This window comes from Pomacea canaliculata, linkage group LG9, assembly GCF_003073045.1.
Source record: "Pomacea canaliculata isolate SZHN2017 linkage group LG9, ASM307304v1, whole genome shotgun sequence".
NCBI lineage: Eukaryota > Metazoa > Mollusca > Gastropoda > Architaenioglossa > Ampullariidae > Pomacea > Pomacea canaliculata.
This window is the reverse complement of record NC_037598.1, coordinates 1259059-1277247: the sequence shown is the minus strand read 5'-3', so window position 1 is coordinate 1277247 and position 18189 is coordinate 1259059. Positions and strand designations below refer to the sequence as shown.

Here is an 18189-nt window from a genome sequence, read left to right as displayed (position 1 = left end):
TAAGCAGTCCATCCAGTTTGACTGTAAACTTTCGCAAGTTAGCATGAAACAAATATTCACATGCACTTGGAGCCACTGCGAACATATTTCGTTTATTGAATACCCACTTCACCTAGTGTCCCCAGGTACTTTCAAGCAGCAGGTTGAGCGTGATGTCACAGGTTGCCAGCAGCAGGTTGAGCGTGACATGGCGTATCAGGGTCATCTGTAAGACAGCAGCCTGCTCTGGAGATAGGATGTCATCTTGTACAGAGCGATGCCGTGCATGCACATGTACGTGGATTAGACTTTACTCGTCATTCTGGCCATCCAGATGAACATCCATCCAGCTGGTGCTGGTGTAAGCGAGAAGCTGGTGCTGGTTTATATTGTTTATCTGCTCTTTCTCTCATCCTTATCTCCCCAACCCACGCTGTCTTCATCAGATGTGTGCAGCGCCTCAATCTTGTATGTGTCATGTGTGTGCGTGTGTGCATCATGTATGTGTATGGATGTATGTTTGAATGTAAATCATTCATCATGATGCACACCCACACTGATATCTACATCAATAATTCAGAACACAACAAGCAAATTACAGGTTTAATACATCTACGCCCTCAGAAAGTCTCTAAACAGTCGCGGAAGGATAAGCAACTAAAAAAAGTATTTTCATCCCAGGATCACTTGAAGGTGCAGACATGTCACCTTTTTCTTCAATCAAAAGTTGCATGGAACTTTTCAGTCATCACAAAAGTAAAGTCTAACCTATTTCTCCAAATGATTACAATAAACTAACCTACAGTCACAGCAAAGAAAAAAAAACTGTTGTAAAAAAACCAAAACAAAAACCATGACAATCATGTTGGCTTCGAAACTATACTCCTGGAAAATGATGGGCCACTTGCAAAACGTTGCACGCGTGAAACCAGAAACTACATTCAAAATGAAGGGGGAAATCAACTATACTCTCATTTCACTTCTTTTACACTTGAAATAAATCAATGTCCATCTCATACGTGCCGGGTACACAATGGGCTCAGATTTCTTTTCACATTTCACATGCACCACAGACCGGCAACTTTCTTATGTACCAGCGATCAGTAGAAACACGTATCATACACCAAGAAACTACACGTCCTTGTTTGTGTATAACATATATTTCACAAAATCTCCCGCTACTTAATGAATTTCAGTCTTGATGTACATAGTTTTCAGTGGAGTCTTCAGTGAGGGTGTGGACATTCTGTCAGGGTGTGTGGTCCATAGGAACATCAATCACCCAGCTTCTCGTTGCTAATGTCACGTGTTGTTTAATGTTCACCTTGCGCCAAAGCACTCAAAGACTGTCGGTGGCGATATTGAAGACAAACGATTTTGTGTCATCCTAACCCACTTGACACAAGCCTTACACCATTGGCGTCCAAACTCCAAGGCAGGCCGGTTCAATACCATTGTGGTGCAGCGAACCAAGTTGACCCCGATGTTGGAAATACGTCACTGACTCAATAGAAGACTGAGGAGAGGAAAGCAGTGACAGACAGGATATGACCAACCTACCATCCACTACTCTCCCCAACTAAGTCAGCTCCCAAAAAATGCCCAACGTGCAAAAAGTTAGGGATCTTCCTTTAATCTTTACCATGAATTTGAAGAGGATGGGTTTTCTTGCACCTTGACCTTCTTATTAAACAAGCAGACGGCTTGTCAGTCACGTGGATGTTTGCTAGGTCATGGTCAGTCAATATGGCCTTCGACAAATGGATCTGTACTCTTTCTAAAATCATTCTTTTTAGCAAATATTGGTCAACGCTGAGCCACTTCATGGAAATAAATAAAGGATATTAAAGCACGTAGCAAAGTGGACAATGAACAACTAACTAAACTAGCCTCTTAGTATCATTACATTTTGCTAAAAATGTCATTAAACTGTGTTGCTAAACATGCTTTATTTTCCTGCTAGGTTCTAGATATTTGTCTGTTTAATAATCAAATAATTGACTGGAACAGGCCTCTTGATCCATGTCCGAAGATGCGTTCCTTCTTTGTCAGTGCTGTGTGGGTTTACACGTGCATCACTAAGTACAGAACTTTCAAGGAATATTTGTAAAGAACCATTACCATGGGATTGGGTTGAACTTTTAACTTAACGTCAAATTTATTCCAGAAATTATAGATGCTTTTGCCCCACTTGCATACTCCAGGAATCATGGTGAATGAAGGAAGCATATAAGCAATTTGTTCAGTTGACATATGATTGTATTGACTGCAATTTGCTTCTCTAACATGCAGTGTTATCATGTCACAGAAAGACCTGCATCCAATAGACTTTAAAAAAAATTACCTTTATCTTTTTCTCAAAATTATCCAAAATTACCAACATTGCAGATTATTTACAACTTTATAAAAATGCAACTTCAATGAATAATTAAAAATATAAATTATGAGCAATAAACTTCCAATAAGAAATAACAGAGAAATAACAGAGACAGTGTTGAATATCTCATAAATTACAATTAAATCATTAAAAGATTGTAAGGTCCACTCTTTCAAGATGACAAGTAAGGGTGGTACACTACAAGTCTGGTGATAACTCACCCCAGCTTTGTGTGGCTGTCAGTCATGTGTACATCATGGCAGTCTACACACCACATATTTACTACTCAGTTCCTACACAGGTTTGAAAGGCTGACCAACTTTTGAAAAAACAAACAAACGGAAAACCGTTTTCTATATATGGACAAGTTTTGAAAATTTCACAGTCTGCAGAAAGATTTGTAATTTTGGGAGGGCCTGACAATGCGTATGAGCACTTTCCCATGAAAAAATAAAATGAAAGAAATAAAAATTTGTGAGCCAGACAAATATTGCGATCAAAATGAACTAGTTCATAATTTTCTCATAACACAGACACTGAACAGTGAACATTCTACTACAGCAACAGTTCGTGGTGTTGGCACACAGCTGTGTTGTGTTTAAACACATAACCATATAAGCATACTACTAAATACATACACAATGTACATACACTTGTAAAGAGCATTTTGTGCTTTACCCTGCATGAATCTTTTTCTTTGTCTTCGTGCATTTCGTGCATGAAGGAGGAGAAGTGAACAACATGGAAATTTACGAATTAAAATAGGGTAGAGAAGCACAAGTTTCTTAAAAATATATTTATCCACTGAACTCAAATAAACTGTAGAAAAATATTTTATTATTTTATTAGAAAAAGATGGAGTTCAAATATAGTCAAACATGTGATGTGCAGACCCTCTTCCAAGTGCCTGAGTATGCGCTATACAAATCACGCATTTATTATTACATGTATTATTAGCAGTAGTAGTATTATATTTTTATTATTAAATAAACATTGGCATCTCGGCACACTTTCCGCAATGACCAGCAAACATCTCAGAAAACACGGAAGTCTTAAAGTCTTTTGTAAGAAAATGGAAGAGTAGCTCCTGAGCTAGAGCCGACCTTCTTATAATCAACTAATGGATTGCGGTTACCGACAGTGGAAGTCAGACAGAGAGTGAGAGACTCGCCCTGAAAGCTTCCTCCTTCTCTCTCTATCAAGTCTATTAAGGGAAGTAACTGCAGACAAATCATTGTTCTGTCTGGTGCTCTCCCTTGATGAGAGTCTTCTCTGTATTGACAGTTACGAGAAACTGGACCTCAGTGGGGTAAGACAAAGGGTGAACGACTGAGGCGTGAGAGCCACCAGAGCGTGTCTGGCACTGAGTCACGTGAGAGGTACCCGACTATGACTGTAGAGACAGCAGCACCTGTCATGACAGGCTTGCTAGACCACCAACCCCGGGGGCAGCAGCTTCTAGCATGAGGGAATTGTTCACTTGGAACAAAAAGACGAAATGTACACGTAGCCTCGACAGAGCTTCAAGTCTGAGTTACTTACAGAAGAGAGAGATGTGTGAGAGTATTTAACAATTGTATTGCCTCCAGTCCTGAGTGACAACCCTGCCCCCTGGTGGTTCCTACCATTGTAGTCTATCAATCAGTTTTAGCAAAAATCACCAGCACAGAAATAATTATGTCATGTATTTTATGTTTCTGATGGATATTAAGGTTTAAATGTCTTAAAAACGTGAAAAATGTCAGGAATTTTGCTTCATCATATCCAAATGAATCCATCGGTAGTTACACTTACTGATAACTATTGCGCCAGTCAGGTACACAAATCTTGTGTGCAGCACGTGCACACTGACGTCATCCTCTGCACCTCACATGTACACACAGACACACACCAGCACGCACTACATCGGCTGTCAGGTCACGTGTTGCCATACACGTTCTCCGGAAGACCAGCAGAGTTTCCTTTCACGTGTCTTTTACCCTTGGGGTACTTTGATGTCTCTTGGGGTAGGTCCACGTTCTGGTAGGTGGCATCACCGGAAGTGACGTCACGGGAGCCCAGTGGCAAGGCCACGTTGTGACCGGACTGGGCCTGACCTTCGTACAGGTGAAGGTCTCTCTTGCTCGGGTCGAGAGGGTCATAGAACGGCACCTCACCCGGGGTGGAGCGGGCAGCGAGTGGACTGTCCGAGTAGCCAGCGTTCTCAAGATTGTCGTCTGCGTCGTTATGACGGACACCTGGACAACAGTTGTACAAAATATCATGATGAGGATCGAACACTGTGATCGCATATCTTCAGTCTCATTACTCAGTAGTGTTCGCCACAAATTATCAACATCTCCAATAAAACAACAAAGTTTCATGGTCTAATGGTCATACAGTTCTCAAACATTTTGAAATTGTGATGGAATATAAGTATCAAGCTTCAACAAATATAGAAAGAACAGTATTCAAAAGAATTGTCAAATACTCATCAACTATAATCATTACTCATTACCTTAAACTATCAAAAGATTCCTTCAAATGACCATGAACTGTGATATGTAAGAGAATTTTGTTCGTCTTCAATGTTCGGTATGTAGAGTAACTACGGCAATGTCTGGTATATAACCTAATGTCAATATCAGAAAATATATTATAACAAAACCGTTATTATGTTGAAATTCAAGTACCTTTAGTAGTATACTTCAGGCCCCGGGACCGAAAGTGAAGAAATCTGCACGAAAAACACGGTTTGAATTAATAGTTTTTACAATAAACTGATATAACACAATGACAGACATCCTTACTTCAAACATAATATTATCTCGCAAACTACAGCTGAAAATAAAATTCTGCAAATTGTTTTTTATTTGACCTGAAATATGCATAAACACAGGTAAACCACGCTTTTACTTTAATGGAGTGTAAATAAATTATCATCTGTGGATTCCTGTAAAATATTTGCGAAATTTTATTATGAACCGTGGAAGGTTTGATAAACATTGACTATTCATGAAGATCGCTTGTGAGTGGTGTTAAATAATAATTTAAACTATGTTTATTTTTACTGCAAAAAAGCATAAACAAATGGTGCTTGGTTTTTTTTTTTTTTTTGTTTTTTTTTTTTGGCAAATCCTACATACTATCAGCACTAATGGCCTTGATGTAAAAAAAAGTCCTTTTTAACCAGGCGAGTATCGTGGAAGGTTGAAGCCCGTTTGTTTTGCGGGATGTGGTGTCAAAGGTCACGAAAAAAATGATTTGGGGCCAGCGTATAGGGCCTTGGAAATGTGGTCAACATGCTGAATCCAGAATTGTTTCTTAGTACATTGCCAGAGCATTTAGCAGTACGATAGGTATTTGGAGAATTTCGGATTGTGAACGTTTCTGCGCTTTGCCCGGTTAAAAACAACCGTTGGAAACGAGAGCCTGGATACTTACACCAGGATGCCCACCACAGATGCTGATATGAGTACAGCTGCACCCATCACCGACCCCGCCACCGCTCCACGCAAGTCCACCCGTTCCTCTGTGGAATTCAGTGTATTTGTAAGATAACAGTTGAAAGAATTCATAGTACACAAACATGAGTTAATTGCAAGATCATTAGTTCTTACTGTGTGTGTCTGTGTGTGTGTGTGAATGTTTGCGTGCGCCTGTACGTGAGAATTTCAGAGTGGTTACAGCAACAACAGAGTACAAGGGATGTGATTCGGGTTCTGATATGCGTAAACGCTCACCAGGAAACAAAACTGTGTTTGTAAACCTTTCGTTTTCAGGAAGTCTTCCGCTTTTAAAATTTTTTTTTTTTTTTATAAGCGCAACCCGTCTGAAGGAGTTTCCTACAATTACAGGAGATAACACAGTCACATCTGTCGTCTGCTCCATGCAAAGCAGCCTTCATCTTCTCTGTCACCATGTCAGTCAGTTTGTGTCTTTCTTGCTGTCTTTTTGTTATCTGTCATAAATCTGGTTTATTAAAAACAATTTTATGAAGCTCGGAGGAAACGGAAAACAAAGAAGATTGCGGGTCCGATGTGCGGGGCTGTGAGCCCCTCGTGACCCAGAGTTTTCCTCGGTGTAGCGCGTCACTGAGCGGCTCCACCAACACGTTGCGAGAGTTGGGGGCAGAGGGTTCGAATTCCTTTCTTCGCACTTTTATGTATCTGGGGTAGTCTCCCCCTTGACCTCGTTGTTGTGTTAAATGCTGACCACACTTGCTAGACGAGTGACATGTACTCGCTTGAAAACGATGTGTAGTTTGATTCTGATTCAGTTATGTTCTGAATTTTTGTTTTTTCAATTTTTTATTCTTCTTCAATCTGTAAGCCGTTTACAAAATTACGTAAATTGCATCTATGATTGTTACATTTATATGATGCAAATGTTTCAAATGTAAATTATTGAGTATTATTTTAATAGTACGTTAATCATTTTTGGTTAAATACTTTGGGACATTATATTTCTTAATTCAGGTTTTAAAAAAAGTTTTTATCTGAGTAGAAAGAAAATGTAGAGAGCATGGGTGAGAATGTCCACTCTCTGTCTAAAAATAAAGTGTCAGCATTCATCACTTTCCTTTCTGTACTCACTCTCACACCGATTGTCACACCAACACCTTTATACAGTACTCACTGTCACTGTCACAACATGTACTCACTGTCACTGTCAACTCACTGTCACTGTCACAACATGTACTCACTCTCACACCGATTGTCACACCAACACCTTTATACAGTAGTCACTGTCACAACATGTACTCACTGTCACTGTCACAAAATGGTACTCACTGTCACACAAACACCTTTATACAGTACTCTCTGTCACTGTCACAACATAACTCACTGTCACTGTCACATGTACTCACTGTCACTGTCAACTCACTGTCACTGTCACAACATAACTCACTGTCACTGTCACAATATGTACTCACTGTCACTGTCAACTCACTGTCACTGTCACTGTCACTGTCACATGTACTCACTGTCACTGTCAACTCACTGTCACTGTCACAACATAACTCACTGTCACTGTCACAACATGTACTCACTGTCACTGTCAACTCACTGTCACTGTCACTGTCACATGTACTCACCGTCACACAAAACACCTTCGAAGCCATCACTGCAACCAGCTTCACAAAGACCGTTGTCATGACGACAGTTGCTGTTACCACGACAGTTACTGCAGGACTTGGAACACTTTGGGCCGTAGGAACCCCCTGGACACTCTGACAGAGAAATAGTTCTACAGAGTAATCAGGGTGTTCACAGTAATCAGGGTGTTCACAGTAATCAGGGTGTTCACAGTAATCAGGCTGTTCATTGAGTAGAAAAGATCGCTAATGAGTTATCATCTCCTTTTTTTTATTCACTTAATTTCTCAGTGTGTTAGTCTGCCTTCGTGGTGATCGGCCTATTCACCTGTCTTTCTTTTGTCTTTCTCTCTGTCTCTCCCTATCTCTCTTTCCTTCTTCTCCCCTTGTGTCCTAAGTGACCACCTCCATGTCTCTAAGGACCAGAGGTTTGATTGACTGAGTACGTTTCACAATTTTTACAAAAATCCGCCCCTAGGGTCTTTCAGACATGATGTGCAATGTGGATAAACATGATTTGCTTCACATACATCACCTTCAAAATTATTTCAAGTTTATGATGGTCTAACAGTTTTGTCACTGCTGGGAAACCTTAGTGTTAGCATTAGAAAATTCTGCTACAAACAAACAAACAAGCAAACAAACAAACAAACAAACACAAACAAACAAACAAACAAACAAACAAACAAACAAACAAACACACACAAACAAACACAAACAAACAAACAAACAAACAAACAAACCCCCGAGACTTACTCTCAGAGCACGAGTCTCCCGTCCAGCCATCCAGACACGCAGCCTGAAGACACTGTCCAGTCGTACGGTTGCACTCTCCGTCCCCCCCACACTGACCACACCGCTGACCGCAAGCTGCCCCCCACTGACCCGCGATGCAGTCTGGGTAAGAGGCAGTGGCACAGGGAAACAATGAGTGAACTACTCGCAATAATGAGTTCAATAGTAGAAATAATGAGCTAACTACTGGAAAAAGTGAGTTGTTCTTAGGAAAAATATAAGAAAACAAGAGGAAAAATGAGTCAGGTAGGTAACGAGATAAAAATAGTAAAATGAAATGTAACAATTATAATAAATAAACTGGAAATAATTTATAAAAGACCCAGAAATAACGAATTAATAAACTAGAAATAACGAATTAAATAAACAGAGGATACAACGAATTAAAAAGACAGAGAGGAAACAAGAGTTCAAAAACAGACAGGAATAAACAAACAGAAATAAGAAAAGTAAATATTAAGGAACAAATTTAAAATGTTAAACTAGAAATACCAAGTGAAAATATTGAAAACCCTCAGACATTGAAATATATTAGAAGTTCTTCAAGCACCAGTGACATGTGACACAGACAGTCAAAGGTCACACAGGTACATAAGGTGTATAACCGTCAGGACCATGCAGTCACGTGACTCACCTTTACACAAGGGAAGCTGGTAGTTGTCACGGCACTGACTACAGCTCCCAGTAGCCTTATTACACACTTCGCCATCTTTACACTGACCGCACGAGCTGGAGCAGTTGTCGTCATAGAATCCATTGTTGCAAACTGCAAAACACCAGGTGTGGGGACATGCAACTGATGGAGTCTTGCAAACACAGAAATGTGCATATATCCTTATCTAATACATTAAACACGTCTGTCTTAAATACTATGTCGATTACAATATATATATATAGACAGTATAGTCTACATTGTATAGTATACTATATGGGGCACAAAATGTGAATTTTCTCTAATTTTCGCTCTATACAATGCACTTTACACTCATAGAATTCATTCTGAAGCTATACAATGCATTATATACCTATATAATTCATTCTATATTTATACAGTTCAATTAAAATTAGAGAAAATTCCCCCCTTGGCGCTCCGTAATACAATACAATGTATATAAAGTATAATATACAAATAAACAGACACTGTAGTATATAACTATAGAAATGTCTTTAATCGCTCCACAAATAATGAGCAGGTGCAGGTCATCTGTAACTACCCACAATGCTCGTGTTTGTCACACAATAAGCAAGAGTGTGACCGGTAGTTTCCTGCACTTGAGTGAGGCTCAAGAAAAGTATTTTAAGGAAAGTTACAAATCAGAACAAAGGGTTCAAGCTCCACCTTCTACCTTGTGTGGAAAAACACCTGACAGTCGCCTGTTACCTCCACTACATGGCTATAATATCTTTTATATCTTTTCCTTTAACTGATCTTAAGTTTGACCTGATCTCCTGTGATGTCATCTGGACTAAATGACAAGCATACAATGATGACCTGTCCCACTTTTCTCCATTTTGCCTTCATAATCTTCCTCGTTCTATCTTCGCGAAGCAGAATTTCCTTATTTTGATGAAACTTGACTGGTTAGAGGTAGGGCGATGCTGATACCAGTGCTGGGTCATTGTCCACACATCAACAACGAAGTTTTGTAAATTTTGAAGACTCGATTGTCGCCCCTGTACTGAAGTCTTTTTCAGGAGTTGTGTGCCCTTGTCCTACACCCGGAAAATACGCCAGATGCTCCACCTAGGAGGAAAACTCGAGCACGCCTCCCCTACCCCACCTTCAACCCTTCAACACACATTGAGGCGGGGAGGGACTGGCTTCGATGTATGTACATATGAGGATTCCGAACTGGATACTTATCTCCAAGGAACCATAACTCCACAGTCCTATCTCCACAGTACTATCTCCACAGTCCTAAGTCCACAGAATATTGTCGCATGAACAAACAAAAAATATCTAGACAGTCAAATACTTGATAATCATAAATCCAGACCAAATAAAAATCCTTTGTGTGAAATACAAAAAAACTTGTCTCGCTCTCATCACACAACTACGAGACTCCCGTAACCATCAGCGTGACGAGGTCAAGGGTCAGGGATTACTAAACACAGAGAAGACAAGGAAGTGAGGACTGGCGATGCAACATGAGTGACGAGGCTAGCGAAGTATATGAGGGTGTAGCTTGGGAGGAAAGCAGTGAAAGAAGGAAGTAGCTTCATGTGGTCATGTAGAAACTGGTTTGTACATCCGCATTCAGGTGTTGTGTTTACTTGATTGAAAACGCGTCAGGTGCAAAACTCCAATGGCAGGATCTTCCTCTGTCTGTCTCTCCCTGACACCACCATTCACCGACAGACAAGAGACGGCAAGCCATTGTCCAAACATAAACTTAACAGTCGTCAAACAGCTGACAGTGAGGTCACCAGAGATAGTGAAGGGTCACCAATGTACACAAGGTGTAAACAGACTGGAGCAGGCAACCATGGGTCGTAGCTTGACAGGCTGATGGTGTCCACGACACTGGGTACAACTTCCATGTAGTTGTAGCAGCAATGTCTACATGGCTTGTGTTGAACATGAATGTCGAGTGGATGTATACTTAGCACGGATGTCGACAAATGTTTACTCAGGAAAAAAATTACAATTGAAATTACACTAGAAGTTTAATTTGATGGTGGTCAGCCCTTGCTCAACAAAAACCTAACACACATACAACCCAAACAACACTCTACAATCTCTTCCTACACTTTACACTGCCCACATACACTATACACTATACCCCGAGACACTATACACTATAAACATACACTACCCACACACACTATAAACTACCTGCCTACACTATACACTACCTAAATGCACTATACACTACCCACATACACTATAAACTACCTGCCTACACTATACACTACCTAAATGCACTATACCAGGGGTGGGCAATTAATTTTTCCAAGGGGCCGCATGAGAAACTGGGATGGTTTTAGAGGGCCGGACTAATAAAGTTAACTCAGTTTTACCCAATATTGTATATATAGTATATAAACTGGCGGGCGGGCCAGCGGGCGGGCCGGTCAGAGACAGGAGGCGGGCCGGATCCGGCCCGCGGGCCGGCCTTTGCCCAGCTCTGCACTATACACTACCCACACACACTATACACTACCTGGCTACCCTATATACTACCTAAATGCACTATACACGTACACTAAACACTACCCACATACACTATAACATAAACTATGCACTACCCAAACACTATACACTATAAACACTATAAATCTCTATTACTTACTACCCACTATCCATACACGTCAGTCACCATAGATACCAAGTGACATATGGGATCGGACACATATTAAGGATGTTCGCTCGCATACGCGCACTGTATATGAATGACCCTCTCTATGCACGACCCTTACTATGTATGACATTCACAATACACAACCCATACTATACACGACCCTCACTATATCTACAGCCACTATACACAACCCTCACTATATCTACAGTCTCTATACACGACCCTCACAGACCAAGAGAAGAGACTATTACTATCACTAGTCCTGACAAGAGCCATGTCGGAGGTGAGGTGGGCGACTGCTTGACTTGAGGCCATGTGAAGCCTGACATGACATCAACAGATAACAACATTCACCATAACATCACAGATGGTGATGACATCAGCAGATGACAACATTCACCACATCACAGATGGTGATGACATCAACAGATGGCAACATTCACCATAACATCACAGATGGTGGTGACATCAACAGATGACAGCATTCACCACATCACACATGGTGATGGACCAACCTGTACAAAAAGGACCCTGGTAGTTTCCACGGCACTGGAGACAATTTCCGGTGGTCTTATCACACGGTAGTCCATCTTTACAGTTACCACAGGGGTTGGAGCACGCGGTGCCGTAGTATCCATTGATGCAAACTGCAAAACACGGAATCTGCTGTGACACACTTTGTGTGAGAGTACAGACATGTAGGTAGATGTGTCACACACTACATACACTCACACCAACCATAAGTACATCATGTCTCCACACAGAATGTTACTGTGTCTGACTGTAACATGCTTTCCTCATCTCAGTCTCACATCAACGCACACACAGGAGTATAAACACACATTCTTTACAATATATCCACTTATGTTTATGACTTCTGTGGCTCTACATACCATGGAAACTATATACAACAGTTAGTGTGTTGTTCACATCACAGTGAAGTATAGAGGATGACACAAACAGCTGGTGATGACTAGTAGTGAGATAGAGATGACACACACAGATGATGATGATGACTAGTGAAGTATAGAGGATGACACACAGATGATGATGACATCAGCAGATAACACATTCACCACAACATCACAGATGGTGATGGACCTACCTGTACACAAGGGAAGCTGGTAGTTTCCATTGCACTGGGAACAACTTCCGATGACCTTATCACACGGTACTCCATCTTTACAGTTACCACACTTCATCGTACAATTGCCATAGAATCCATTGGGACAAGCTGCAGAAAAAAAGACTGCTCTACAGTCTACACACACATAAATTCTATGATTGTACAAGTTTTTAATGAACGATGCAATAATAAAATAGTCTCTAAGAACAGATCACTCTGAAAGTAATATATATAAAACATATATACAACATAATGCACGTGATGTGCGTGCTGTACAACAAAGATGGTGGCTCGTGTCTACACCACAACACTGTTTTTTATTTCATTTTCTATAACCAGTAAGTGATTTCATAACATGATCCTCAGTCACAATCATAGATAAAAGTGATAACAGCGTATGTTATTTTAAATAAAACAACATAAGATATAAATATATTATTTCACATTTTGCTTATGTTTTATTTATGTATGTGTGTCATTCATCGTTATTTCCATTTCATTGAATTGTTCTCTTCTAATATCGCTCATGCCTGTTTTGGGTTTGTTTTTGTGTTTATAGCAACCCATTGTGAACATGTTTTGTAGACATGTTGTGTATTATGTGTATACATATGTACACACATTGTTTGTATACACATTGTGTACACCTTTGTACATACATTGCATAATGTGTATACAGAATGTAATGTTTGTGGACACTGTGTACATGTTTACAGACACAGTAGGTACATAATGGTAGACACACTGTGTACATGTTTGCAGCCTCAAGACGCCATTTTGCACGATGGTCCGACTGACCTGTGACCCCAGGACCCCTGTAGCCGGAACACCTATATGTGGGTTCACCCGGTAATCCGTGACTACAGGACCTCAGACCATCCACGGGACACGGCTCAGGCCTTCTGACGGATGTAGATAAACTTCTCTCCCTCTACTGGTGTCTCTGTCTCTCCCTCTCAGTCTCGTTGTCTTCTTTGCCTCTTTGTCTATTCCAGTTTCTTGTCTTCTTGTCTATTACGAGTCTCGGCTTCTCGTGCACAGATGTCCTCCCATCCTCTAAGTCACGAAGAGTAAATATTTCTCTTCTAAGTAAAGCACGATCGCTATTGACAGCTTCACACATCTTTCATCCAGCCTCGCTCTGAGATGTAGGGTGTGTACCACAGCCATGTATGTAAACCTACGTCACTTCCGCACCTATGTGCAGCCTGACAGTCTTGTGTGACATGGCGGTTTGAGTAACCTGACAGTTTTGTGTGACACAATTTGTCATCACTTATTAATTTCTGTCTCTAATTGCCTGAACCAGTCACCTGTTGTAGTCCCTTTAAAATCTCTTTGTCTTAAAGACAACAGGACTCTCATCGCTCTCATCGCACAACTACGAGACTCTACGTGACATCAGTGTGACGAGGTTAAAGGTCACGGATTACTAAGTACGGAGAAGAGCAGGAAGTGTGGACAGGTGATACATGGTGATACAACCTGTGACGAGTGTAGCAAAGGTGTGTAGTATACACATCTGTTGTATGGGAGGATAGAAGTCAAAGTTCAGGAACGAAATAGCTTCTCTACACGTGAAATCCTGTCGTGATATAAAAGACACAAAATCCTGTTCTCGCATGTAGATGGGTTTGTATCTTCACCATCATATATTTACGTGGTATGCTTTTGTGATTCATCAAACGTGAGCTCCAGTGATATCTACCTGCCTACCCCGCTGTCCACCCAATAATGAGTACAACACCACAGTACAGCATGAGTACTGTACACATTTATACCGTGACTGGTAGTCAATCATGTTTTTTGTGGGATAATATTTCTGTTAAACCTGTTCTTGCTTGCACTTCTCTTTCTGTGTGTGTGCGTGCGTGTGTGTGTGTGTGTTTGTATGTGCGTGCGTGTGTGTCGCGGTGTGTGTGTTGTGGTGTTTGTGTGTGAGAGACGATGTTAATTAAACCTTTAGTTGTCTCACACACCATTTACTGTAATTTACAGGTGTACCTGTCTCACCTGTTTTACAGTCACTATTCATGTATCCAGGTTGACATCCGGAATGGCAGATACCGCTGTTGACGTCACATTGCGCGCCTCCTGCGCACTGTCCACACGCGGTGCAGGTAGGGGGGTTGTAAGTCTTCGGGGGACACGTCACTGTGGAGGTACATCACGTGATTACTTTGTGGTCTCCGGCTGAGAGCTTAGATAAGCGGTAGTTCTTAGCACATAGACATCTACAGTCACACATCTACAAATATATATGATGTCTACAGACCACAGACTACAGACATCTACAGTCAAACCTCTACAAATATATACGATATCTACAGACCGCAGACAGACTACAGACATCTACAGTCACACATCTAAAAGTATATATGATGTCGAGAGACCACAGACTACAGACATCTACACACATCTACAGTCACACATCTACAAATATATACGATATCTACAGACCGCAGACAGACTACAGACATCTACAGTCACACATCTACAAGTATATATATAATGTCTACAGACCACAGACTACAAACATCTACACACATCTACAGTTAAACATCTACAAGTATATATGATATCTACAGACCTTAGACAGACTACAGACGTCTACACACATCTACAGTCAAACCTCTACAAATATATACGATACCTACAGACCACAGACTACACACATCTACAGTCAAACCTCTACAAATATATATGATGTCTACAGACCGCAGACAGACTACAGACATCTACAGTCACACATCTACAAATATATATATAATGTCTACAGACCACAGACTACACACATCTACAGTCAAACCTCTACAAATATATAGGATATATACTATTGCCACGGCGTGCTAGGTGCTAACCATTCACCTGCCACGCCAGGGTCGCAGTGCACCTGGTCTCTGACATCGGAGGCCAGTCAGAGGCGTTCATGCGTCGCAACTCGTGTGAACGCCATTCTGTGTGCGGGGAGGAGAGAGAGAAGGTGGGGACAAACAGCTGTGTGTACATGCATGTTAGTGTGTGTGTATGTGTGATGTGATATGTTTATTGTTTGCAGGAGGACATACATGACGTGTGTGCGCTGTGGGGGGAGGGGAGGAAGGGTGTGTGTGTGTGTTTTCGTGATGTGATGTCTGTCTCTTGTTCGTTGGGGGCAGGACACGCATGACGTCTGTCCACTTGTCGCTGTACCCGGATGTTTTGACAAAAACAACCACAGAGGAGGAAGGTACTTGAGAGAGAGAGCCTTAGGGTGATGAGTAGAAAATATGGGAGTGGGTAAGAGAGAGAGATTGAGGAAGCGAGAGATAGAGAAGAGAGAGAACTAAAAGAAAATGGAGTGACAGAGAGAGAGAGGTGGGTACCATAACGACTCACCTGGTGCAGGTGCAGGTGTAGTTGAGGTTGCCAGACATGCAGGTATGATTAAAAGGAGAAGTTTTATACACAAATCCAGCACCGACGAGACTGTCATTCTTGTTGGTCTACATCCAGGTAAGATATATTTCAGGTGTTCACAATGACAGTACATTCCAGGGTGGTTGTCAGTACACCTGTATCTTGTTACATGTTGTGACGTAATGTGAGATCTGGCGCCAGGTACACAGCTACACCACTACTACCACAACGATCGACGGATTTGTGGCCCTCAGTCCTGTGGGCGAGTGTGAGATGTCGCCGGCCCTTTCCCGGATTGTTTGACAGACATTATACTTCCTTCTTGCTCCCCGCCCGCCACGATCTTAGAGGTAGCAGTCAAGACACACACACACGCACACACACGCCTACCTTAGGGCTTTGGAGTACACCAAGGGTGGTTACAGAAGGAGCGGCCATCGGCAGTTTGTGGTTTCCGAAAAACTGAGTTACCTCCCACTGTTTTCGTCCTTCCTGCTTCCTTGTCTGGCAGCCAATGATGTGCCTACAGTGGCCTCCTCCTCCTCCTCCTCCTCCTCCTCCTCCTCCTCCTCCTCCTCCTCCTCCAAGAATGCAAGATGTATTCACCAGCTCGCCCCCTGTGTCGTCATGGTCAGTGATATCGCTCGCTACCCAGGATGAAGGAGAGGCGGGGAGGGCAAGGGTCACTCAGAGAGGCAAACACTCGAGTATGATTCGATCCTAAAATGACAGACTTTGACAGTTCATGACCTGCGAGGGTGATGATGACCTGTGCACTGCCGTGCTCGAATTCACTGCCAGTTGAAGTGTGTCTTGTCGCACTCTCCCCCACAAACTCAGTGTTTGCCCACCTGTAAGTGGTCCACAGGGTCAAACCGGTTCTGTTCGCTTTGACCTTTGAAAAGACTTAAAGGATTATTTGGTACTGTACTGTTCTTGAAGTGAAACACTACCGATCTCTGGAGTGAGATAACAACTGTTATAACAGTGGGTAGTCATAAATAATTTATGATCGAATATCGTAAAGCTTTTTGTGTAATATTTGTAACCGGCTGGAGCTGACCTTTGCCCTCGCACATGGTACCTCCGCTCGCACCAGACGCTCGCTTTTGCAGGTCGGTGTCTTGCACATCGTCAGGGTCAGTGATTTGAGGGGGACGTACGGAGGTAGTGTCCCACCCGTGTTCATACATCTTTTAATGAAATCGTGGAGACTTCAAGTTTGTTGGAGCCCACGTGTGTCTGTGCCATGCTCAATGATGTGTCACGCTTGAGAGCCTTTGCTTGATTCCAGAACGAGGCAGGTCTGATGCCGTGTGGTGGGAGCTGGAGGGCAAGGATGCTCAAACCCAGCTCAAGAATATTGCACAAATATGGGCATAAATGCCATAAATGACATGTATACTGTCACAATGTAACATCATGTATTTACCAGCTTACCACAGACATTACCATGATATCAGACACGTGACAAGACACCCGAGGTAGCCAGTGTTTTTTTTACACAAAAATATCGTATTTACTTCATACGACCAGACATATATTTCATACCAAAAAAAATGTATATTTTTTATTCAAGAACACTTTGTATATGTTTTACAATGTATTTATTTCGTATGATAACACCGCATATATTTAATACATGAATACTCTGTGTAGATATAAAAATACTGTAAATATTTCATAACGAAAATACTGTAGCTATTTTGAAAAAATGCAAATATAAAAATTGTCGTGAGCACCACAATGTCTGAGAGTTAGTGTCAGAAAGAAAGTGTTGCAACTCTTGACTTGTAATTATTACTGTCCTTTGCATGAAATAAAAAATAAAAGTGATATAAAAATCTGTCGACATAAACAGAATCATTAAAAACCGGTTTCACCAGCACGAGACTGAGGACACTTGACAGACTGAAGAAGTGACCTGCAGGGTCATCTCCTTAGAGCCTACCCCTGTAGATGTGTTGTTATGTTAGTTTGTTTTAGAGCCGGTACCAGATAACAGCACACAGGTAAACAATCCCTCTCCTCTGTCAGTGTGCTTTGTTCTCCACCACGTACCCGACATCTGTGTTTAGTAGGATCACACCCGATACCTGTGTTGAAGCACCTGGCTTCTGTCGCTCATTTCTGT

The 18189-nt window shown here is 41.6% G+C and overlaps 1 protein-coding gene across 2 annotated transcripts; it reads right to left on the bottom strand.

Annotated features, from left to right (window-relative positions):
* Positions 1–568: 568 nt before the first annotated feature.
* On the bottom strand, positions 569–16509 carry LOC112571465 (multiple epidermal growth factor-like domains protein 10). Of its 2 annotated transcripts, XM_025250443.1 has the most exons (10): positions 16035–16504; positions 14670–14810; positions 12636–12764; positions 12046–12177; positions 8863–8994; positions 8190–8330; positions 7434–7568; positions 5780–5867; positions 5029–5072; positions 569–4593 (listed from the first exon to the last, which is right to left on the bottom strand). In XM_025250443.1, the coding sequence occupies exons 1-10, from the start codon at positions 16186–16188 to the stop codon at positions 4274–4276; spliced, it is 1416 nt and encodes a 471-aa protein (XP_025106228.1). In that variant the 5' UTR covers positions 16189–16504; the 3' UTR covers positions 569–4273. The 2 variants fall into 2 exon arrangements, with proteins under 2 accessions (XP_025106228.1, XP_025106229.1); XM_025250444.1 differs by lacking the exon at positions 12046–12177 and having other exon boundaries at positions 16035–16509.
* Positions 16510–18189: the final 1680 nt, after the last annotated feature.

Excerpts from the sequence above, each read along its gene's own strand:
- LOC112571465 (XM_025250443.1), bottom strand. The coding sequence starts at position 16,188 with ATGTACTGTCATTGTGAACACCTGAAATATATCTTACCTGGATGTAGA. Across the intron at positions 14,811-16,034 it reads TACACCTGCACCTGCACCAG|TGACGTGTCCCCCGAAGACT; the intron begins GTGAGTCGTTAT and ends GTACCTCCACAG. Across the intron at positions 5,868-7,433 it reads CGAAGGTGTTTTGTGTGACG|AGGAACGGGTGGACTTGCGT; the intron begins GTGAGTACATGT and ends TGAATTCCACAG.